The 16,395-nt window shown below is 37.8% G+C and overlaps 1 protein-coding gene across 2 annotated transcripts; it reads left to right on the top strand.

The window, feature by feature from the left end:
- Positions 1-997: 997 nt before the first annotated feature.
- Positions 998-15,868, top strand: LOC145690900 (uncharacterized). Of its 2 annotated transcripts, XM_081766320.1 has the most exons (4): positions 998-2,726; positions 9,843-10,163; positions 11,757-11,916; positions 14,413-15,868. In XM_081766320.1, the coding sequence occupies exons 3-4, from the start codon at positions 11,901-11,903 to the stop codon at positions 14,592-14,594; spliced, it is 198 nt and encodes a 65-aa protein (XP_081622446.1). In that variant the 5' UTR covers positions 998-2,726; positions 9,843-10,163; positions 11,757-11,900; the 3' UTR covers positions 14,595-15,868. The 2 variants fall into 2 exon arrangements, with proteins under 2 accessions (XP_081622446.1, XP_081622445.1); XM_081766319.1 differs by lacking the exon at positions 998-2,726 and having other exon boundaries at positions 6,876-10,163.
- Positions 15,869-16,395: the final 527 nt, after the last annotated feature.

The following is a 16,395-nucleotide window of genomic DNA, read 5'->3' as shown; positions in this document are numbered from 1 at the left end:
TCAGTATGTGCTTTGAAAACTAGCCATATGTTGGATTACTGGGAGAAAGCATTTTTTGTTGAAAATCATTGTTGTTTTCTTAAATGTTTTTGAGGTTAATCAACCTAAAGCCAAACATACCACTAACTAAAGAGTTTCAGACAGTATTGCTGAGCATGGGTAGTCGCTAATGCTCTCGCCTTTGGTCCTGGGCTCGATTTCCGGCAGGGTCCGTCGGTCGAAAAGCTGTAACAGCTTTTTCAGGCTAGCTATCCTAAATGAGGTTTTTCCAGGGATTTCCTCATTCACACCAGATAAATGCGGGGATGGTATCTAATTTACAGGCCTCAGGCCGCTTCTTTCCTTATCCGTTACTTATATCTCTCCCCCGTACCGTGATTGTGTGCTCGCAGAGGATATCATCCCTCCAACCTGACGTGCTTAAGGCCATAGATGCCGGTAATGGCCATGACTTGTATCAATAAATAAATAAATAAATATTGCCGAGCGAGCGCTAGCAAGCGAAGTCGGGTTAGAACGCCGCAATGCACGTTATATTTGTCCATTCTAATTAATAGCAAATAGTAATTGCAAAATTTTCCATTCAGCACACGACATTTCCAGTCTACTCAGTTCACAAATTACTCACATATCAATATCAATTATCTTTCCGCAACATGAACTCATTCCACCTATAAACATTGTGTTTTTACGCGGTTTTGGTCCCCCGTAATCCTAGAGAACCCGAGAAATATATTACATATTTCTTTCGTAAATTTTGCAAATTCCAACTCATAAAATAGGACACTACCATCGTTTCCTACATACAGTAAACGTTCTATAATTTTTAAAAATTAGTAATACAGTCCTCTTTCACACGCAGTCATTCATTTTAATCATAATTACTGTTTTTATGTTTATGTATTCTACACCTGCATCCATTTATCCAGCGCCATAACTTAGATTGTTTTCTTGGGAGGGGGGTAAGCATTAATACGCGTATTTGGTGCTCCTAGAAAAAAGTTGTTTCTCTAATTTTGGGGTCCCTCTTTCCATCTTTCTCTTACTCTTTATGGGCCCGGGTCGTTAGTTACACCTTTGATCCCGTTCTATACATGACAAATGAATTAAGGGGGCAATATTGACAAATATCAAAGCCATGCAAATAAACATTACTTCTAGGGCCTCTAATAGAAACTTTTTTTTATTGAAATGGGCCCACGACTCATTTTTGTTTTATTTACCTTTTATGTGTTGTTTTGTTTATATAATATAGTGGACATATTCGATGCATCATTTATAATTTCATGTTAGTATCGTATACGGAGTAAGAAAATGTTGTCTTAAAATGGGTCCCCTGGAACGGCGGGGAGCTTCCTTGGGGAAGCATTTGCCCTCTCCCTCCTCAAGTTACGGCCACTTATCACATACTAGGCTGGTAGCCACCCCAAAAATCTAGGGGTAGCCCCAAACTTCTACCGGGCTACCCCTAGATTTTTGGGAGGGAGTCCCGATCCAAACGTATTATAGTTAATCATCATGTTATAGCTCAGCGTACAAATTTTCGACTAGAATTTGGCGACTAGAAATTTAGAGCTGGCGACCAGTGTTCAGTAGGAATGGTTTCTGCCTGAACTCACAGGGCAGCGCATTTTCTATTTCGTAAGAAAATAATTGTCACTGAGTAAGAGAAAACACGGAATGTGAAGTCTTTCTTTGTCAAATCAAAGGCCGTTTAGGGGGGGACATCTCAATTTGTACGTGAGAGATACTGGCGACCATTATTTTTGGATTGGCGAGTGCGTCTGACTTTGAAATTTTGCACCCTGTTATAGTTCATTTGCAAGCATACTGTGAAAATTTTAGGGGACCAGTACCGTAAAAATTTAGAGGGGCCCGCCCCCCTAGACCCCATGGATTTAGGGCCTGTCATATATTAATATGATGTAGACCTATCATTAATTTTTATGTCAATTATATATTGTGGATCTCCAAATTTTTTGTGGCAACAAATCTTTCGCGGAGCACATCATCAAATATCGCGTGTGGAAATGCTATGTTTTCATACAAATATACAAATATCTCTTTAAGTATATTACTTCATTAACAGATAATCATTTTTAAACATATTTTCTTTACCGATCTGTTACTCTAGTATAAAATCAATAAGTTGACACCAAATCAGTTGCAAACACTGCTCAACTTACTATCACATTTAGTGACGTCATATTGTGTGGTGCTCTGGTTTTGTCAACTTAAGATCTCCCAGCCTAATTTAGTTTCCGCCCTAGTAGCACAAACCATAGGGCCGATGTACTTTTATGGTCGGCATCGTCCATTTATCGTCCGGTCTTTTTCAGGACAATGTAGCACGTAGGCCCTATGTTCGAAATTGTCGGGAAAAAAGCATCCTTTTTGGGACGATTAACCGATATCGGCCCGATAATCAAAGTCGTCCAGAAAAGGACTGTCAATATTTGTCGGCATTTTTCTCCTCCCCTACATCGGGAGTTTGTCGCCAATTCTGAAATTAAGAAATTGAACGGAGAGATCTAAAATTATATATTTCGTTTAAATATTGTCAATTCCATTTGTTGTGCATCCAGATAATGGACTTGTGTGATAATGAATTTGTGTCACTAACAGAGGTGTCTCGCGATTCGTTGCGTCGTTGTTAGCTGAAGGTTAGGAATGAGAATTCTGGGAGTAAGGCAAAGAAGTGGAATGTTGAAGTAGAGCGCGGGAAGGTGAGTTGTGTTTCTTTATTACTTATAAATTAAATCTATGTATTTTCAGTAAATAATTATTATGTAGAAGTGCATATATGTGTTCCCTAAAGTTGGTGAAGAAATATCAACTTTCATCCTTAATGTAATTTGTAGGTATCAAGCTGATTGTTTTGCTTACAGAACGAGGCCATCAGCTTATACAGTATTATGCATACTCAACAAAAGTACATGAGGACATGCCCCTGTCTTGTCCAAAATTAAAGCCGTGGTATTTGTTCATTATATGTATGGTGCATGGTTTGAGCCATAGATACTAAAGGGCTTTAAAATAACACTCAAATGTACGGTTCGCTTGAGAAGTGGTAGAAAAAGAGCAGACACAACAGCAGGCCTGCATATATGTATAAATTAACATTTTCAGGCATAATCCTTTTTGATAATTGTAAACCAAGGGTCACACATAAAAGAATGTCCCTATCAACACAAGTAACTTAAGGTAATGGGTTCACTCGAGCAGACGGTTCTGCCAAATAGAAAATTTATAGCTAAAATATACGGGTTAACTTTACAGCGTCCGCTCCAGCAGGTATACTCAGAAACGAGAAATTACACTGGAATAATTTTATGAAAATGGATCAAAACTTACCTAACCTTAACCTCTTCAGTCCCCTTGTCGAGCCCGCTGAACAAATTTCAAGGACACGTTGTATTATTGCGAACGGGGCAAATGCACTCAAGTTCCGTCATCGAGCTCGTTGAACATTGTACTTTATCTGTATACGTGAGTAGTGCGAGTGTCGCGTCTCTTTTGTTTGTTTTGTGTTCCGAAGTATGGCTGGACGTCCAGAGAAGCGGGAAGCTGCATCGTCCTTTCAGAAAGGTACGTCTATTCATTATAAAACCTATTTTAGGGAATACATTTCGCTTCTTGCTTATCAAGAAATGTCTGTTGTGTATTATTAGTAAGAAATTTCATTGATATGAACTAAAGTCTGGAAATATAAGACGCCATTGTTGGCATGTTCAGCCGGCTGAACAATCGTACGCAACTGATAAAATTCTGGCTAATCCTTGTACTACTGCATCGTATTTCATTTTTATTGTTACTTCCTAGAAACATTGAACAATTGTTTGTATAATTGTTTAGGCTTGTAGCCAGGGTTGGATGCTTAACTAGCTGGAATTGTTGCTGTATTTATTTAATGTTGTATGTATTATTTTAAATGTTAATTTGGCGTTTCTTTTTAACGAATTAACTCTAGAACTTGACAATTCTGGTTAATTAAAGAGAAAACTCGTTTCGATTTCCATTTCAGATCGAGGCCTTGACCAGGATGATGTACTCCAAATGATTGATGAAAGCGATATTGACGCTTATGAAAGTGATGGATCGAGAATGAAACAGTTAGTATTCAAGTACTAAGCTCTGAAGAGGAAGAAGTAAACATAATGTTGCTCCACATTTTTGTAATTTTTGAATTTAGGCTGCATTCATTGACGGGATGAGTGTATCCAGCTTATTAATATTTCTAATTACCAGTTTAGTAATCTATATGTATGACTGAGTTGGGGGGGGAGTGAATGGGGACCTCAGCATTGAGGCCATGTGTTCGTGTCACGACGGACACGGCTGCTCGCACAAGTACTGCATCAATAGAAGAGCAAGGAAAAGCTAAAACGAATATATAAAAACAAAACGTGCTGCAAAATTTAAAAAAATAATGATAAAAGAATAAATATATGGAATAAAAATAGATAAAAAGAACAATAAATATAGATAAAACAATAAAAAGATAGAACAATAGTTAAAAGCGTAGCAGCAATTAAAAGAATAAAGAGACTAGAAAGAACAGAGAATGTGATCAACCTCAGAAGCATGAAGAAACTGAAGTACCAAGCTAACAATACCATCATTATCCACCAAAGTGCGGGTAAAGGTACAAGGCAATCCGTGACGTTCTCTGAGATCTGAATATTCAGGACATTCCACAAGAATGCGCTGAATACTCAGAGGAACAATACACTCCTCACAATATGGACGGCCCAAACCACGCAGCAAATACTCATGTGTCACGCGAGAATTTCCGATACGAAAACGCGTCAGAAGATACTTCATCTCGATGACTAGAGCGAGAAGATGTATGTCACTTTCCTAGGAGCGGCTTAACTGCGTTCATTTTCATTAGGCTTGTCCCAAACTGCTTGCCAATGAGTGCGTATCAAGGAGGAAAACTGAGTAAAGATCGCAGTAAGGAAGAATATGCTCCAATGCAACTTCAGACAAGGCGGCATTCTTGGCGATTGTGGCAGCACGTTCGTTTCCCCGGATGCCAACATGACCCGGCATCCAACAGACAACGATGACACAGTCCTGGTGTTAGAGCTGATGGCTGGATCTCAGAAAAATGTTTTCAACGAAGCCGTGCGTAGTGAAGACTTCTGGAGGCCCCTAATTACGGTCTGAGAATCGATGCAAGCCAGCACACGACGGAACGGGAGCGTGAGAACATGTTCCAGGGCAAGCTTAATGGCAATAAATTAAGCAGTATATACGGATCACAGGCGATGTAAGCTATATTCTGAGTTGCTCTCATCAATGACAAAGGCACAGCCAACAGAATTTCCCTCTTTAAATCATCCGTAAGAGTGCGGCAAACTGTTGCTGGTACACCTGGGAATTAGTATGCTGCTTGGGGTGTGAAGACAAGCGTAATTCAAACCGTGGTGATCGAAGCAGCCTTGACGGGACAACAAAAAATTGAAGCAACGAAAGAGAGGGCCACACAAATTCGTCAGAAAGGAGACTCTTACACACATGGATGTACCATGGACGGACCATGTGTACAGCGATGACGTGCAGCATAGAGGTCGTAAATCCGGCCATGACACACAAAAATCTACACAGGTGATTAGAAATACAGAGTACGTGTGCAGAATAATTAAGGAGAAGCCTCCTACGACGATATATTAATGAATGTTCGTTGGCTTCAACATAAGGGCTGGCAACAGGACTAGTACTAAGCGTGCCAGTAGCTAGTCGAATGTCCAGGTAAAGAACTGTTTCTAATTGTTAATCCATATAAACAATAAACCAGGGTGTTCAAAATCAACAGGTTCCAAATGTGTCTAGTGCAGTATTATTCTGCATTCAGGAAAACAGGAACTGTTTCTATGATTTCTATGGAAAGTGAACCGGATAATGAAATGCAGAAAGGGAAATGAAATGGAAAGAACTAATAGTTCACAAATTATCGATATAAACACATTATAAATATTGTACACATCAAGGGCGGATCCAGGGGGCGATACCCCCCCCAGAAGACGAAACTTTCTTATTATATATATAACCCATCCCAAAGTTCGGAGCCCTTAAAAATTGCAGTATGACAACCCACCGCCCCCCCAGAAGTCGGTCCTGGATCCGCCCCTGGTACACATTCCATATTAGTTTAACATAGTCAACATACATAACTAAATGTACGATAAATATAGAAATAAATGTACTCAAAATTTAAGAAGGTGAATCTCCCTGTTCTTTCAGAGATAAGTATCCGATTATGGACAGAAATATAGTGCCTTGTTACAAATGTTCAGCCGGCTGAACAGGCCCCCCACCCCATCCCGTCAACCCCACCCCAACGAAACTGTCATTTATGTGTTTCGTAGCACCCCAATTTCATAATATATAAAACTCCTATCTCTGCGATTCCAACTAACAGCTTGGGACTGAAGAGGTTAAGCTAACCCGTTCCTAACCCCTACCCTGCTTATTTCTATCTTACTCTACTCTACCCTACCCTACCCTACTCTACTATACTTTTTAAAAGGGCTCTACATATCGATGCGCAGCTGGAGCGTGTCATGTAAAGTTTACCCAAATATACTATGTGAACCTTTTTTCGTGAAGGATGAGAGTCTGCATATGAGTAATAACTGTCAATGGACAGTCTTTGAAATGAATTTTGGGCTTTACTCGAGCAGAAGGTTCAACCAAATTTTCACACAATTAGTGTATTTTAAGGTTTCTTTTAAATGAGGAGCTAGTGCATAAACCATGAACCAACTTGTGCTAGGTGGCCACTAAAAAGCACGAATGCTATCTAACTGAGTCAGAAGGAGCGCAGCAAGGGGACCCGAGCGAGGGGGTGCGTCTATAGGGAGCAGGCGCGTCAGCGATAGAGGGCATACGCACCAGCGAGAACAGTGGAAAATACATAAAATATCCGCAATAATTTTTAGCTTCAAAAGGACTTAAATAATTGTAAATAATTCCTATCTTCAGAATGGCATCATTGCTTTCCCGGGTACAAATGGCCCGTTGCGAGGAGAAATTCATCTGTTCTTAATTTTTACTTTTTTTCCACACTTCGCATAGTAGATTTTACGTTTCAACATACGATGACGCTCCAAAAACTTTCTGACATAACGCGCTTTATCACAATTCTTTGTAATAAAATTGTGTATTTCCATTACTTCCATCGCAAACGTCCAATGTTAACACGAACAGAATGTTCCCGCCGTTTATTTCCACCTTTGCATTTTTGTATTCTTCCGCTCCAGTAAATAGTTACACTTAGAATACGTTGACTGCCATTCAAAATGTATTTCAATATGATATCCAATAACAGTAATTACTCATACTCACAATCTTCTACTTTTATGAAAAGTGTTTTACACCGTATTTTACTTATAAATTTTGTTTTCAGTAGAACCGTTTGCTCGAGTGAACCCGAATTTTGAGTAACGGTGAAAGTATTGTATGCGTGTCTTCTTCCATTTTACTCGTTCATGCGTATACTTCCCATCGTTGACGCGCCTGCTCTCTACGGACGCACCTCCTCGTTACCTCTGGTTCCCACTGCTGCACTCCTGCCCTAATTCGGTTAGATGGCATTCGTGCTTTCTAATGGCCACCTAGTACAAGTTGGTTCATATTTTATGCACTGTAGTTTTTATGCCATATGTCACACTATATTTACTCAGCCCTCCTGAATTCAATCTGCAAGTAGTAATGGAGCTTCTTATTTAGTGCATGCTCTGTTAAAAGAAATTCAAAGCTCTAATCTAACCCGAAAATGCAAGAGATGACTCAAAATTTGATAGAACCTTCTGCTCGAGTAATTCCAAGGTAATTTTCGTCATTCTTTATAACAATTTTAAATAATAATGACTTGGTGTTACTCCAGTTGCGTAATCCTTTACAGGAGTGACTTCGTGGATTCAATAGCGGAACCAACAAAATTGTAAATTGTGATCACTAGGAAATCTTCATTTATGGTCTTTGTATCTCGAACGAGAAAGGAAGCAGGTAGGCCTATGGTTGAATATGTACAAGGCTATTTTTATATCGGCATAGGATCCTTACTGCGTCCAACAGAATGAATACGATTTTGGGTTCGGATCAGTTTATCTACACCAAGTAAAGTCAAATTTATATCAGAAACGTGATGTTAAGGAAAGTGTGTTGGAGTGGGTAAACGCAAAGAGAATAACTTTCGGAGTCTCGAGCCATTGTTTTTAGGATGAAATACGTAGATATACGTGGGACTATATGTTCTTCCACCATAGTGGTGGTGAGAAACCTATGGAGGATAGTAAGTGAAGTTAGGCCTAATTGCTATCTACCTGTAACGACATTTATTCTGAAGTTGACCGTCCACCTGATTTGCCTGATTTTCGACCGAAAGTATAATAAAAGCTCCTAGTAATAATAGTAATAGGCAGTAGTAGTGATAGTGATAGTTATATGCCGAATTTTGCATATTTAAGTATGAATGATTTATTTATTTATTTAATTATTTATTTATTTATTTATTTATTAAGAAGGATTGGTGTATAGCGTATAATATTGGTGAGTAGGGTAATATCTATTGCTTTGCACCTGCCGCCTACTCACGGGTTCAAGTCTCGACGGTGTCCATCGAACGCAATGGTTTATTTCCAGTTCCCGTTAACAAATACTGTAGACTCCGTCCACCCTTAGTAGTTCATCTGCTTGTTTAGGATGCTAATATCAATTCAAAGAAACAGACATGTTATGTAAAGAGGCACAGGAAAGCCGTAAGATGAAGGATAAAGAAAATGAACACTATAATTTAGTAGTCTGTTGTGCTCTGGCGAACGACGAAGTGCAGAGGGAATGTTGTACTGCAATTACACAGCTATCACATGTTTTGTTAAGAACTCGGTAAAGCCCGATTGAATGTTCTTTTTTTTAACCTTGACGAAAATAGTTCTTGTGGTAAGACAGTTATGTATGTCCACTATAAATAGTTTTGTACATGTTCAACACCCGGTTTCCTTTCTCACTCGAGGCATGAGCACTGTAAATGTAAATTTGTAGAGAGAACATTTTCGTTGGCTTCGCTGTTATAATCCACGAAATTGTTCTCGTTAAATATTATCAGAATGTAAATGAATAAAAACCTAACTTACCTAAACCATACTCTTACTTGCTTGTCCCCGTTAGTTTATGGACTACAAACTCCAAGTGTTCGCCACTGAAATTAGTAAAAAATGCTCGCCACGTATTTGCAGCACCTTCTGTTTTCATTTGTGGTTTAGGAATTGCGAGTGTATTACAATTACATACCCATTCTGTATGTAAAAGGGCAACTCCATGGAGCTTTGACTTACAGTGTTACTATCGAAATAAAAAAATAAAAAAAAGTTTCGTAATCTGCTCGTGAAATAACCATGGTGCATAATGCTGCAACACAGAAATCATTCTGTACTCATTCCTTCCAAGGGCCTCGCGCATGGGGGCAAGCATTCGTCAGTATAATCAAGTGTGTACTTGCATTTTTAAAAATATTTTGTGAAAATAATTTTGATTGTGCCTCTACGTTTTCCCTTACTTTCATATAGGGGGCGGAACTGGTTATATTGCATGCTCTAATATTGTTTATCTATAGCAGTAACATTATTGACAAGGCAGGTAATAGTGTTTGTGCACAAGAATTTTAAATGAATGTTTTAAAATATATTTGTATTAGGATGTTCCACGTTGTCGAATTTGACAGAAGCTCTGGAGGTGGGCTTGCATTTGTGAGGGATGAATGGATCACTCCCAGAAAAAAAAGAAACTTTCTGGCCCCCATGTAGTTGTTCATAACAAATCTCTTTTTTTTTCAGATGACATTCTTAAAGCCAGACAGAAATTGAAGCAAGCAGAAAGCGATTCAGAATTACAATCCGCAATAGAAGAAGGGGAGAAGAAGAAACGAAGAATAGGGAAGAGAATATTGCCTTGTTCGGAAAGTGATTCAGATAGATCTGATGATGAACATGAGAAAAGAATGCGAATTATAGGTAAAAATCAACTGAAATTCCCAACACCACCAAGTACGTCATTAGATTGCACCAGGTCGTCATGTGAATTGGATATTCGCGTAAGGACTGACCAACTTGTGAATCGGAACGAGGCTACTGAACACCTGACTTTATCATCTGCCAGTAAGTTTGTTTAAATCATTGCAAGCTACCACTAGAATAACACATCAATGTTTACAAAAATGGATAAATTACGGTACCACATGATTTCATTTTAATAAAACATCTAGTTAAGGCAAGACTTTTCGCTTTAGGGAATCACACTCGAAGGTGTGCCCAATCCATCTATTCCAGCAAACTTTTTGATTAAAGGAGTGCTGCATACAGAATTTTCCCTACGTATAAATTCATTTGTCACAATATTAGTATGGTTTAATAAGGCATGTGAAGAAATCCAAGCAGCATTATTCGACCATAAAGTTTGCTAAAATAGAGCCATTGGTTACAACTTCCGCTGTGATTTGCTAAATTGGTACTGCTTGCGTCATTATTTGTACAGATATTACGACATTTATAATGACGCCACTATAGCTTTGCAAAGGTCTGGCTGCGAAACTTTCGATTTTTTTTTTAGAAGAACATTATTCTTGTTTTAGTGCGTGGAATTCACTCTTAAAATTTCTATCCATCCTATATATATGTGTGTCTTCTTATGATAAACCTAGCTCTTCCTTCACAGTTCCTAATATGCAAACAACATATTAGGTTTTCATTACAGTGATAAGCCATGAGTTCTATAGGATAAGTTCTATTTGTTTAATCATTCATTACTGTTTTGTGTAAACTGTGTTTGTGTATCTTTTAATAAAGTCAGAAGGATAGATGGCTATTAGAGTGGGGTGATTAGAAGGCTGTTAAAAATTAAATGCCATTCTTATTGAAACACAGAAACTCTTGGAACTTTAGCGTTGCTTGTAATAGGTACAATATAGAACAAAGTAAATAAGAGGACGGAGAATTGTTTGTGAACACTCGGGGAAAATCTGAAAGAGTCAGGAAATTCATTCTTCAAAAAAGTATGTGAAACCTGTTATTCTCTATAATGCAACATAATCGAATATTTTTATTTTTTCAGAAAGTTGTTGGTAGGGGATCAAAGTCACCCCATGTCCCTCTCTCCCGTAACTACAAAGAAATTCTTGACTGGTTTTTAGTCATTCAATCTTTTAGGCAACGTACTCTCACTGTATTTCAACATTTAGATAGCCGGTATGTCGAGTCAAAATCGAAATAGAACATATAGCCTCTGCTTTTTCCGCTTCGAACTGTGGTCGAGAGAATATCTCGTGTAAAAAGTGGTAATATGTGTGGCTAAGTTTAGGAAGATTTTCGTTATTTTGTCTTGGCAGTGAGTGCCAGGGCTTTAATAAAACACTAATACTAAAGTACCACTACTGGAAGACTGATTCGACAACAATGTTCCCAAACTGTGCTCTTATCTTGTAAGTTAGTCTGTATTTTTCAATTGCATTCCGACCATTATTTTTATCCCATTTTAATTTTAGGTGAAGGAAGTTCATTAGCTGTTGATCATAGCTCAAATGAAAGGCATTTCGAATTGGACGAAAACTATTTGGCAGTGATTTCCCGCCACCTTGCAAAAATTGAAAGAAAGCAATTTTACTCGGGTTTTTCATATATATATTTCAAATGACATGCTTCTGCATGTGATCTACGTCAAATTTCGCTCTAAATGTCTAAGTGTTTTTATTGCAGGAGCTACAACTGAGCCTTGTAGGAGGAAGAAAGGTACAACACATCGTACGAAGAATATTGAAAAAACTATTCTGCAATAATTTGGCACTTCAATTTAACTGGACAGGCAAGAACAACAAGAAACCTCTCAGGCACCTGAAATTGATGGATATTCTACTAGGTGAGTATTCGGGATGCTTTCAGTTGTAGGCTTCTAATACTCTGTAAGGAAGGCCTCACCGGTGGTTTGTCTGTGTGTAGCGAGTTTCAAATCAGGGTTCCATCATAAGTATCATGAAATTTTAACATTTTTAAAGCTGTAGGATACATACTTCAAATGGCTCACCTCTGGTGCGCGGAGACCCCGGATTGGACCCAGTTCATTCTATGCGGGTTTGTGGACACTATGTGCGTTGGGTTTCTAGGAGTTCTCCGTTTCCTCCCCCCCCCCATCTTCCATTCCATCAATCACCATCCATCCATCCGGTCTGAACCAAAGTTGCAGAAGGACCCTAAAATATATTCAAACTCTCGACTGTTAAATCTTGCTGTTGTTTCAGATTCTTTGGACAGTTCCTGTTCCATTCCTGTCAAGGTGCATTTTTCTCGTGCGATTTAAATGCATTTTTGGTTCCGTATATCCCCCATGGCTAGGTAGAAGGAAATTCATTCAGCTTTAATGTTTGGACTGTAAATTAATAGGTAACATTAATAATACCAATAATGTGTTTTCTGCATACTGTAACGAAACAAAAGAAAAGAATATTTTGACTGTCAGGTCCCCAGATAGTCCCGCCCTCCAACCGTTGAGGAGCGACCGCTCTCCAACTTCTACTAGTGAACTCCGCATGCATGCATGCAACAAAAGCATCTGTCGCGGGTGTGGATGCTACGATTTCTATCAGTAAACCATGCATGCGAGTAGTTACTGTTGTGACAGGATCCAGTTGAATTAGTTTGCATAATTTAGGTGGTTTGATTGACTGGCTGCGTTTAATTAGCGTCATCAGATTTTTATGATTTTACTGGAACTGTAAATTGCTGAACATACATTTTTTCGTTTTGCTGTTGTTTAGGTGGAATAGGATAATAAAGTAATTTTCTTACAACATTAACGACTATTTTAGGGTAAGTTAATGTCATGTACTGCATTTTAGAAGTTTTTTCTCTATACTTTATACTTCATGTTGCAATGTTACTTGTCAGGATGAATGTTATGTATTCATTTTTTATTCCTTGTGCTTGTTCCTAAATATGTTTATGACAAATATGTTACCTTTACCGTCTGTACTCTAGAGGCTATAGTTGTTTTTATGGTAGCATTCTTACTAGTACATTTACTGGAGCCGCGTTGGCTCATTGGTAGAGCGCTCGCCTCTGGTGCATAGAATCCTTGGTTTGATCCCGGCCCGTGCCATGTATGTTTTGTGTTGAAGAACCACCGTGTGCGTGGGTTTCATCGGTGAGTCAAAGCTACTTAAAGCCTTTTAAAAAATTAAAAATTCAATATACCTATTACTGCTATTATTCTCTATTCCATCTATACATGTGCATTTTGTATATAAAGGATGCCGCCTTCTATGTGTGGGGGCTAGTGCAATAAATAAGTCATCGTCCGCGAGAACTTGTGGAAAACACCCCCGTTAACTAAATGGCCAACCAGAACCCTTATTTCTAGCATTTGACAACCGCTCGTCAAGTCCACGTGGGGTACTTAGTTGCCACAGTTCCAAACGCTGTCCTTTCAGTCAGTGATTAGAAGGTTGCTGTTCAACATATATAGTTTTCTTATACATATATATTATGCTCGATTATAGCGAAATGTGGAGGCCTGACATCTGTTTCACATTAGTGATAGTATTGGGAGTGAGAGTAAGAGACACGAGACACAGTGGGTGCTGCGACATTGCAACCCCGTAAATGCGGTCAAAAGAGGGATAGGGGGAAGAAGAGATACTGCTGTAAAATCCAGCAGGGGAAGTTCAAACAATTAGCCGAACTGCACATCTATAGATGGAATATACAATAAGGCAACTGACGTCTTTCGGAACATCATTTTCCATAAATTCGACATACCTGCAAGACAGAAATAAGCATCAAGAGGATAAGATTATCTTAGCTGAGATTTTCCAGGATTTTCCTCAGCAGCACCAAGCATATGTCCCAATCTTACCGTATTAATAGGGCGTTCTTGTCACCTTCTTACTATCCCGGCCAATCCAAATCTCGGTAATTAAAAATTAATTGAATCCTGTGAAATTAATCTTGAGTCAAAACAAAAATAACTACCGGTGATTGATAACATCACGTAAGAACACGTTGCTTTATATTAGTCAACAATTTCCTATAATAAGGTAGTGTTATTTAAGAATAACTAGACCAACGCCCTCCCAGAGTAGACGGCGTAAACGTTTCAACGAGGTTAGTGCGGTGAATTAGATGCATTTGTCCCAGTCTCCCGAAAAGTATGTGAGGTAGTAGATAGGAGCTAGGAAAAAAAAAATCCATCAGCATAGAATTTAATTCCTGATTGTAGTATACCGATCAAATTTAAAAGTCATTGCCCCACAGATTTCCTGAAGAGTGTATCAATTTCTTCACATTGTATTTTACATGTAATATATTTTAGGATATGTTAATAGAATCGCAACACTAATTTCTTTGTAATTGTTTTCAGGTGCAGTTCGGAGAAGCCCATACGCATTGAATGCTTCTGAATGTGAAGTGCATTCCGTAATACAGAACTGGTTTCGCCACGTTAAAGACAGGGATGGTGGACGTGAAGCGCGTAGACAGGAAACTGATCGTGGTCGAGATGCGCCACAACACCCTGAAACGGAACGCGTTGTTATTGTGTAAGAGAAATAACATGGTTGTCTATCTTCAGAGTCGAAAAGAGAAAGAGGACAGGTACTACTTTGTCTTCAGATTGTTTACATAAAAAGTACCTTCTTATTCCAGACTTTTCAGTATATGTTTGCAATCCTTTCTGTAACATGGAACATTTTTACTAATGCGTATATATCATGTATGAAGACTTCTCATCATAGATTTTTCCAGGACACACATGATTTTCCGGTATGTTACAAAAAATGAAAAATCAACGTTCCAAATGAAAAATTTGAAATGTACGAGTTACAGTACAGACGAAAATCTGTAAAATATGGTATTACGGGTGCTAGGAAAATTTGTTGATAGAATGGACATTTCGAGTATCCCTGATGACAAGGATATCCAAAATGTATGTTCTGTTACATATTTTTCCAGTGTAGTTATAGAGGGTTTTGCCAGGACTAACTCTTACTTTTCACATTTTTCATATTGAACGTTGATTTTGCATTATTCACAAGAAATGAAAAATCAAAGATTCCTTGGTAGAATCTGCACAACAAGTTTGTTAAATTCTACTGGCTTTCCCAGGATGTTTTTAGTTTTTACGTAACAATAGTCTAGTAATGATTAAAATAGTCTTCTTGTAACTTAATTACAAACTGGTTTACTTGAAGTTTCAGTTTTGTTAAGAGCTTTTATTAACTCACATTTAAATGCGGAAGGAGGACTTGAAAGCAAGGATACTTAGTGCTTGCATTTCAACTGAAGTTGAGTTTTGTGCGATTTTTTTTTTTCATAGAATGCTAGGTAGTGAGATATTTTCGGTAAAGGAGCATTCATTTTTTCTTTTATTTTTAAGAACATCTAATGTTTAGTTTTTTGCGTTGTCAATTCTTCAGTTAATCTATGCTATGTAAACTTCTATAAATAGGTGTAACAGGTATGCTTCTGATTTTTACTTGTACACACATTACTGAACATGATCAGTCTGTTCAGTAGAATATCTTACACGTAGAACTCGAGCTTCAACTGAAACTGCAATTCTACTAATATGTTTAATAATTGTTTCGAAAAAGGAAATATGCATACTAAACAGACACGTTTCGTTGTTTTTGTTTACAACTTGTATGTTTTGTATTTTTATATGACTTCTTGAGCCGTGCTGAAATATATAGTATGTACATCACGATAAAGTAATGCGGCTTCCGCACATAAATGTATGTTTCATTTCTTTTAACCAATTTTATTATTATTATTATTATTTCTGTGAAACTGAAGAATAAAAGTTCATGTATATTTCTTTCCAAATTTATTTTTTCATTGCTTTGTAAGACCTTATAAAAATCATCTTATATCCTATAATTACGACATTAGAAAATTATAATTACTCCGTATCCGCACATGAACGCAGCCGGAACGTAGGCGTCGGAATTTAGAGAAAGATTAATGTTAAATGTAATGTAAACGTACACTCATGTCCAAAATGATTATCACATATCTATAAGTGTCTTCTTGTAAGAATATAACTTGATAGTGATCTTGCAGGGTACTTTTATTACTGATACTATGTGTATAATCGAGAAATGTATATTTGTGGTAAATTTAATAGGAAAAGAATTATAATTACGAAAATTAGAATGAGTAAAACAAAATGTTGCTAAATGGACAAGAAAGTTTTAGTTTCGTTTTATTGTTCTTATTTATTGCTCTTTTGACATGAAATTTGCCACATACACGTCTTTGCCGAATACACACCTACTAACATTATAAGAAATACCGGGCGAATTCGTTATCAAATTATATTCTTATATTTATATACATGGGACAA

This window comes from Thermobia domestica, chromosome 7 (assembly GCF_964235325.1).
Source record: "Thermobia domestica chromosome 7, izTheDome1.hap1.1, whole genome shotgun sequence".
Taxonomy (NCBI): Eukaryota; Metazoa; Arthropoda; class Insecta; order Zygentoma; family Lepismatidae; genus Thermobia; species Thermobia domestica.
This window is presented reverse-complemented; position numbering and strand designations above follow the sequence as displayed.